This window comes from Cicer arietinum, chromosome 5, assembly GCF_000331145.2.
Source record: "Cicer arietinum cultivar CDC Frontier isolate Library 1 chromosome 5, Cicar.CDCFrontier_v2.0, whole genome shotgun sequence".
NCBI classification, from domain to species: domain Eukaryota; kingdom Viridiplantae; phylum Streptophyta; class Magnoliopsida; order Fabales; family Fabaceae; genus Cicer; species Cicer arietinum.
Genome location: NC_021164.2, coordinates 32614945 through 32624356, shown reverse-complemented (window position 1 = coordinate 32624356; position 9412 = coordinate 32614945). Strand labels below are relative to the sequence as shown.

The window sequence follows — 9412 nt, the reverse complement described above, 5'->3', positions numbered from 1 at the left end:
CAAATAAAAAATAATAAAAAAAACGATTTTATTCCATTACCATTATTAACCATTGTTATATTTTTATTGTCAAAATAATTTAAAAATTATACACATTATATTAATTAAAATTATATTTAAATAAAATTAAAATAAAATTAAAAATTAAAAATAATTGTTTTTTTTTTAAATAACTTTTTTTTAAATGCAATCTTCAGTATGAGAAAGAACTATGAATAATATATGTCACAGTTTCATCTTAAAATTTTACATTAGAAAAAGTCAAATCCAAAGGTGTAAAATTATGACTACTAAGAATATTAATATTAATTTTCTTTTTCTTTAATATTAGCCACCAAGTGATCAACGGTATCATTTCAATTCAAGTGTAGATCTCCTTTAGAACCTTCCGAGGGATACCGAATAATTGGACGGTGATGCGAGCACCTAAAAGCATGTGGCAATCCAACGTGTACTAATCAAAACACGTCACGTGGGAACTGGGTCCCGCCACCATGTAACCTTACATACTGAAGTCGTATATATAAAGGAGTCGAATTTTGCTGCGTTCAAAGCACGCACGCCTCCACACATATCTCTTCATCTCTCTCTCATCCTTTCGCGTTCTCGAAAAACCCTTCGTGAAAGGTAAAACATCACTTCATTTCACAAAAAAAGGTTTTATTTTTCAGATCTGAAAGTTTTTGATCATTTTCTTCGAATTTTCTTCAGATTTCTCACTGTAAGATACTATTTATTTGATTCAGTTGTGGAATTGTTTTTGTTCATTTTCGATTTTTCTTCTGATTTCTCACTGTAAGATATTTTTTATTTGATTCCGTTGTGGAATATTTTTTTGTTCATTTTCTTCGATTTTATTCAGATTTCTCACTGTATGTTACTGTTTATTTGATTCAGTTGTGAAATTTTTTATTTAGTTTTTGGTGTGTACCTTTTTTGTTAAATTTTCGATTTTAGTTTTTATTTATTTATTTTTATTTGTGTTGATTTTGTTTGTAAGCGTAAGATTGCTGTTTAACATATCAATCTGAAGATTTGATAGATCTGTGATTGTTTTTGTCTGATCTGATCTGATCTAGATTGTTTCTGTCAGTGGATCTTAGAAAATAATTTTGTTTTATGGTTTTAGAATTGAATTGATCTATTTCTTTTGTACATATTTTTCAGGAGAAATTAGATTTTTTGTGTAAATCTGTGGTTTTTGTTGGTTGTATAAATATAAATCTGTGGTTTTTGTTGCTTGTATAAATATAAATCTGTGATTTTGTTTAGATCTTACCTTGAATTCGTATTGTCTTTGTTTTTTCCTTTGAATACGATGTCTGAAACTGTTGTTCTTACTTATGTGCGAAACATCAATGTTTATCAATGTCCACTAATCTGTTTTCAAATCATAGTAATGTCCGAGGTTTTCACACTTTAATACTCATTCAATATGATTTATGTTATTTATTATTTCTTTTAAATGGACGTGTATCTGGTGGTGTTGTTTGTTTGTTTGTTTGTTTTTTTTTTCTTTTCTGGTTTTGGAAATTGTTAAATATACCAGTTTTAGTTAATACTTTAGTAGTATGCTACTGAAATTTTATAGCCGAGATAAGTAGGGTTGTTTTTCTTGTTACTGTTATTTGCTTCATTTGATTATATTGACCAATAGAGTTTTTCAATTATGAACTCACTTGTTACTGAAGCAAAATGAGTTTTTCAGCTTACATATTTTTTTCTTGTTCCAATTTTCCCTGTTGTTACTGATCTTCTGATTTTGATTGCATCATGTTCTGAAGATACATTGAAGTTGTCCACTTCCTTCTTCTATATGAATATTTGTTATTAACTGGATTATGTCAACTTTTCTGTTTCTTTTTACTATGTATATCTCATTTCATTTAAACACTGTTGTAGGAATCTACGTCACTATATGGGTAGTGGATGTTTATCCCTATGTTTGTTACATGCTTGATTTTTGTATACTTCTGTCTATAAAGATTCCCATTAAAATTAAAATTCATCTTCCCATGGTTTACATTTTCCGGAGGGTGTTGGGATAAACCTATTACCATTGATAGAAATAGTTTTTGTGTAATATTTCTTTTTGAAATTCCTGTAATACCTTTTATGTCATTTATTAATTGTTTCATTTGAATGTTATAAATTTGCCTTATCTTTTTGAAAGAAGTCTGCTATACTTGAAACTGTATGCTATATTTATCCTTGAACGACTGGGTTTTTAAACTTGACCTTTTTCACGGTCTGGATATGATGTCTAGAGAATGTTTTTATGAATATTGTTGTAATTCATAATCACATTTTTAAGAGTATGAAACCTTATTTGACATTAGTTTATTACATTTTTCAGGAAAGCTACCATGGTTGATCAGGTTCAGCACCCTACAATCATGGAGAAGGTCACTGGTCAGCTCCACCGCCGATCTAGTCCTTCATCTGGTTTTACTAGTTATGATGGAACCTTCCGCCATCCTGCCATGTACCAAAAATACTCCTATGGGAATTACTCAAATGCAGCATTGCAGAGTCCAATGGCCTCCACATGCAGAGCTACTGTTGATTTATCTGCTGTTGCCACAACAGCTTCTCCTCTCTTTGTCGCAGCCCCAGCAGAAAAAAGCCATTTTCTTATTGATTTTCTCATGGGTGGTGTTTCAGCTGCAGTTTCCAAAACTGCTGCTGCTCCTATTGAACGTGTTAAACTTTTGATCCAAAACCAGGATGAGATGATCAAAACTGGCAGGCTTTCTGAGCCCTACAAGGGCATTGGTGATTGTTTTAAGAGAACAATGGCCGATGAGGGTGTGGTTGCTCTTTGGAGAGGAAACACTGCCAATGTTATCAGATATTTCCCCACTCAGGTCAGTCATTTTCTATTATTGAGTTTTACTTTTGTCCAACTATTTTGCTTGTTTTATATGTAGCTAAATCTACTATTTGAACTCTACTAGGCTTTGAACTTTGCATTCAAAGACTACTTCAAGAGGCTTTTCAACTTCAAGAAGGACAGGGATGGTTACTGGAAATGGTTTGCTGGCAACTTGGCTTCTGGAGGTGCTGCTGGTGCCTCGTCCCTTCTATTTGTTTACTCTCTTGATTATGCTCGTACTCGTCTTGCCAATGATGCTAAGGCAGCTAAGAAGGGTGGAGAAAGACAATTCAACGGTCTTGTTGATGTCTACAAGAAGACTCTTGCATCTGACGGAGTTGCTGGGCTTTACCGTGGTTTCAACATTTCCTGTGTTGGAATTATTGTGTACCGTGGTCTCTACTTTGGAATGTATGATTCCCTCAAACCAGTTCTTCTGACTGGAAAATTGCAGGTTCGTTTTTTGCATCTTTTTCTAAAGTTATATTCATTTTAACCAGATTGTTATTGTTGATGCAACTTGTAAGTGTGAAAGTGCAAGATAATTCAGATGTTTATTATATGATATCATTTGCTGAAAATTTTGAAATTGCATGTGACATTGCAGGATAGCTTTTTCGCCAGCTTTGGGCTTGGATGGCTCATCACCAATGGTGCTGGTCTAGCATCATACCCAATTGACACGGTTAGGAGAAGAATGATGATGACATCTGGAGAAGCTGTCAAGTACAAGAGCTCTTTGGATGCATTCAAACAAATCCTCAAGAACGAGGGTGCTAAGTCATTGTTCAAGGGAGCTGGTGCTAACATCCTCCGTGCTGTTGCTGGTGCCGGTGTGCTCGCAGGTTACGACAAGTTGCAGGTTATTGTGTTCGGCAAGAAATATGGATCTGGTGGTGCTTAATTTTGTTAGTGTCTTAAGTCATTATTATTGTTTTTAGATGGCGATGAAAATCATTTAAGTTCCGAGAGTTAGACTAATTGCTGCAGCAAGTTTTGTTTAATAAGTTTACTCGGTGGGATTTTATCCCTAACTTTTAAATTTTTGGTTGGAAATTTGAAATTAAGAGCATGATTTATTGGAGTGGCAGGATAAGCATCTGTCACTTGAATCTCTTCTTTTTAAGATTTAAAATATATCATATACTGTTGTCTTATTTCAAGAATAAAATGCCTGAGTTTTATTTAATGATTATACTTATGTCAAGATTAAAATGCCCATGAGATTTATTTCATTATACTTACATGGTTGGGAATGAAAATCGATGTTGTTAGTTGTTTCTAAGAGTCTAATATGTCAGATGGTTAAGATTGAGCCCCTAAGAGTCTAATATGTCAGATGGTTAAGATTGACCACTTCGAAGTCTTTAGGAATGTTTGCAACCTCTAGAAATTCATAATTAGGAAATTTCGTAAGTGGGAAGCGATATCTATGATTTTATGATGGGTGTACCGAGCATTTACATTAGACATTTTCATTAAGGAGATATTAAAGTTACAGTAAAAGTGAAAAATATTATCAATTTTCCTGTGAGATTTGCTGGTAATTACATTTGCATTAGGGAATTTACTTGGGCGAGATTGGGAGTTTAGTGGAAGGAGTATTTTGAGAAGGACGGAAGAAAGGAAATTGGTAGAAATAGTTCCCGAAATTGAATGGGGATATAAATTTTATTTTTTGTTTTTAACTCTCAGTTCTTGGGGCAATGGTTTTCTGAAATCTAAGGCTTTGTTATTTTCATCATTTTTTAATAATTTTTAAATTAATATTAATTAGAAATATATCAATCATAAGAATCATCTTATTGTCTATTAAAATAGTCTTAAATATATTATGCAAACCAAATTTCACATTTTATAATAATTTTTGTTTTTATACTAATACTATTTGAAATACATTAATCATATAAAAATCATCTTATTGTCTATTAAAATAGTCTCTTAAATATTATGCAAACAAAATTTCATCATTTTATAATAATGTTTGTTTTTATACTAATACTATTTGAAATACATTAATCATATAAATCTTTTTAAGTGTCTGGCTGATAGATAAGATAAGAGATATAATAAGAATAAATTATTATATTGTGTTTTAATTTAGTGTTTATAAATTAATAAAATATGATAAATTAATTAAAAATTCTATTCTATTATGTTTTTTTAGTTAAAAGTTTTTATTATGAGTAGAAGTTGGGTTAAAAACTAATAAAAAATAAAAACGGAAATTTACTTAATTATTCTTTATAAAATATAATTTAAAATAAAAAATTAAAATTTACTAAAACATAAATATAAAACAATTTACTAAAAATAAACCTTCCAAGTTACTACATAAACATAGATTTTCAAATTTTATGTTTATTTTCAAATTTTATATGTGACCATATCTCCAGAAACACAACACATTGCAAGCATGATTTTAATTAAAAATTACAATAATCAAACACCTCATATTGTTGAAACAAACTCTATATTTAAAGTTTTGATGAAAATAAACAAAGGTTAATTAAGAAAGGTAATTTTGATTCTAAAATGTTATGTTAATTTAACATGTGTTTTTGAGTGGATTTAATTAAGAACAGAATCAAGCAAATCAAGAAAAGCAGCAACAAGATCATTCTGCATCATAACAAGAGAATGATCTTCAGCTTCAACAACTGTCCATCACAGCATATTGGTCAAACCTTTTCTATCTCTTTGACAAAGAGTCTGCTTTGGAAATTATTCATAACTAATCAGTACATGGCAAGGAACAAGTAGGAATCGTCTAGACTCAAAAAGGTTATTTGATCTCAAAGATCAAAGGACTCAAAGACAGACAAAAGTCATGACAGTCTGCAAACTCCAAAAATCAAATGTCAAGAAAGTTCGATCAATCTGGTCATATGACAAGACAATTACAAAGGAAATCCAGAACGTTTAAAACGAGAATTCCAGAATAATTATTGAAGCTCAAGAAAGTTCAAACTGACAAACCAAGAACGTTAATCATTCTCCGTTTTCTGCACAATGACAACAACTCTGTTTCTCTCTGTTTTGATCTGCAATTCATCTCCAATCTTCTCTAGCTACACTCAAGACTCAAGACAGAGAATGTACCATCCAAGATCAATGAAGAAACGTTAAGAGCACTTTCTAAGAAAGGACATAACTGCTTTAAATGCTAAACCATTAAAAGTCAAAAAGCTATTTCAAAGAAGGATTATTTTTATTCTGAAATAATGTTTCAGTCAAAAAGCAAAGTCTCTCCAACAGCTCTTGTACCTTCATTCAAGTACATCTACAACCTATAAATAGAAGGCCATTATCCTGATTCTAAGTAAGAAATTCAAGTGCTTCGAAATGCATAATCAATCACATACATACTTGAAATTCTGCAAAAACAGAGGAAAATCATACTCGTTGATTTCTGCGAAACAACTGCTAATTAATATTTATACATTAGCTTGCGCAATTCTCATTAGATCCTTTGTAAAGAATCAATTCTCAAACAAGAGTTGAGAAATTTCAGATTCTGTCAAAACAATCAAATTGTAAAAACTCAAACTATAAGAGTTTCTTTATAGTTTGTTTTAAGATTACTTCCTATCAAGGTTAGATAGGTGCTGGTATTGCTTTCTGGGCAGAAAGCATTAGAGGTTGAAATAGATCAAGGTTGATCTAAGACTAAGTGTTGTAAGTTCAAGAAAGCTCTTTTACACTTAGTGGAAAATCTCACAGTGTGAGGACTGGACGTAACCCACGTTGGGTGAACCAGGATAAAATCCTTGTGTGGTATTCTCTATCCTATCTCTCTATTTATCATACTGAATTAATTAAAACATAAGTTAAATGAGTATTAAGAATGGGGAATCTCTTAATGTCTTGTTTACTTAATGTTTTGTTTTGAAAATCGTTTAAGTTAAATGAGTATTAAGAATGGGGAATCTCTTAATGTCTTGTTTACTTAATGTTTTGTTTTGAAAATCGTTTAAGTTAAATGAGTATTAAGAATGGGGAATCTCTTAATGTCTTGTTTACTTAATGTTTTGTTTTGAAAATCGTTTAAGTTAAATGAGTATTAAGAATGGGGAATCTCTTAATGTCTTGTTTACTTAATGTTTTGTTTTGAAAATCGTTTAAGTTAAATGAGTATTAAGAATGGGGAATCTCTTAATGTCTTGTTTACTTAATGTTTTGTTTTGAAAATCGTTTAAGTTAAATGAGTATTAAGAATGGGGAATCTCTTAATGTCTTGTTTACTTAATGTTTTGTTTTGAAAATCGTTTAAGTTAAATGAGTATTAAGAATGGGGAATCTCTTAATGTCTTGTTTACTTAATGTTTTGTTTTGAAAATCGTTTAAGTTAAATGAGTATTAAGAATGGGGAATCTCTTAATGTCTTGTTTACTTAATGTTTTGTTTTGAAAATCGTTTAAGTTAAATGAGTATTAAGAATGGGGAATCTCTTAATGTCTTGTTTACTTAATGTTTTGTTTTGAAAATCGTTTAAGTTAAATGAGTATTAAGAATGGGGAATCTCTTAATGTCTTGTTTACTTAATGTTTTGTTTTGAAAATCGTTTAAGTTAAATGAGTATTAAGAATGGGGAATCTCTTAATGTCTTGTTTACTTAATGTTTTGTTTTGAAAATCGTTTAAGTTAAATGAGTATTAAGAATGGGGAATCTCTTAATGTCTTGTTTACTTAATGTTTTGTTTTGAAAATCGTTTAAGTTAAATGAGTATTAAGAATGGGGAATCTCTTAATGTCTTGTTTACTTAATGTTTTGTTTTGAAAATCGTTTAAGTTAAATGAGTATTAAGAATGGGGAATCTCTTAATGTCTTGTTTACTTAATGTTTTGTTTTGAAAATCGTTTAAGTTAAATGAGTATTAAGAATGGGGAATCTCTTAATGTCTTGTTTACTTAATGTTTTGTTTTGAAAATCGTTTAAGTTAAATGAGTATTAAGAATGGGGAATCTCTTAATGTCTTGTTTACTTAATGTTTTGTTTTGAAAATCGTTTAAGTTAAATGAGTATTAAGAATGGGGAATCTCTTAATGTCTTGTTTACTTAATATTCGTTTTGAGATCGTTTAAGTTAAAAGAGTATTAAGAATGGGGAATCTCTTAATATTTCTGTTTACTTAAAGTTTGTTTTTAAAATCGTTTAAGTCAAAAGAGTATTAAGAATGGGGAATCTCTTAATATTTCTGTTTACTTAAAGTTTGTTTTGAAAATCGTTTAAGTCAAAAGAGTATTAAGAATGGGGAATCTCTTAATATTTCTGTTTACTTAAAGTTTGTTTTGAAAATCGTTTAAGTCAAAAGAGTATTAAGAATGGGGAATCTCTTAATATTTCTGTTTACTTAAAGTTTGTTTTGAAAATCGTTACATTATTTATGATTTACGTTTTTGAAAACCGTGCAGACCCGTGATAGGTGACACCTCGATAAACGATACGGGCCCGTGATAGGCAGTACGTTTATGGTTTTCGCTTTTTTGTAAATTGTGCAGACCCGTGATAGGTGACACCTTGGTAAGTAGTACTTTGGCCTGTGATAGACGGTACATTTACAATTTACGTTATTTTAGTAAACCGTGCAGACCCGTGATAGGTGGCACATCGGTAAACGATACGGGCCCGTGATAGGCAGTACGTTTATGGTTTACGCTTTTTAGTAAATCGTGCAGACCCGAGATATGTGACACCTCAGTAATTGGTACTTTGGCCTGCGATAGGCGGTACAATTATGATTTACGGTCCTTCAAGGAGGGTTTTGATTTGGAATTCCGAGTCCATGCATTTTGGCATATACGCATTGCATTAGGGTGCTTGGCACACGAGTCGTGTTTGAATCAAGTATATGATTGAGTGGTTTGAGTGTGGGAATTGCTAAGTGTTAAGTTTTGGAGTTATGTGTGAGTGTGATTGAATTAGTTTAAGTATTTTTGGAAGAATAAGCAGGGAAATCGATTTCCCAATCGATTTGATGAGTTGCAGGGACTTTGCTATTTTGGCAAAATCGATTTACCAATCGATTTTTTGATCTGTTTTTCAAAACCATTTAAAAAATCGATTTGGAAATCGATTGGCCTTAAGTCAGGAACTCATCAAAACTGACCAAATCGATTTGGCAATCGATTTGGTAATGCAGGAACTCAGCAGAACTGACCAAATCGATTTGTAAATCGATTGGCTCAGTAGAAATCCTTATTTTGAGTTAGATAATCGATTGGCTCAGTAGAAATCCTTATTTTGAGTTGGATAATCGATTGCCCAATTGATTTATCAATGCTTTGGTCAGTTATGTATTACTTGATGGTTTGAGAACTTCATTTTGATTTCATTTTTAATTGGCAAGCATTACATGAACTTTTAGCATATGAGAAATCCTTTTAAGGTGCATGCTTAGTTGAAAGGTTATTTTGTGCATTTAAAACTTAAATGTTATGTGTTATCTGTTAATTTCGGTTGGTGACCCTTTACAACCATTGTGGAAATCTGGGCTTTGCCCTCAGATGAGAGCCAGGACGATCCTACCGGTTCGT

General features: G+C 31.3%; 1 protein-coding gene across 2 annotated transcripts; it reads left to right on the top strand.

Annotated features, from left to right (window-relative positions):
- Positions 1–468: 468 nt before the first annotated feature.
- On the top strand, positions 469–3987 carry LOC101496840 (ADP,ATP carrier protein 1, mitochondrial-like). Of its 2 annotated transcripts, none has more exons than XM_004513672.3 (4): positions 469–627; positions 2357–2867; positions 2958–3329; positions 3483–3987. In XM_004513672.3, the coding sequence occupies exons 2-4, from the start codon at positions 2367–2369 to the stop codon at positions 3777–3779; spliced, it is 1170 nt and encodes a 389-aa protein (XP_004513729.1). In that variant the 5' UTR covers positions 469–627; positions 2357–2366; the 3' UTR covers positions 3780–3987. The 2 variants fall into 2 exon arrangements, with proteins under 2 accessions (XP_004513729.1, XP_027186055.1); XM_027330254.2 differs by having other exon boundaries at positions 556–721.
- Positions 3988–9412: the final 5425 nt, after the last annotated feature.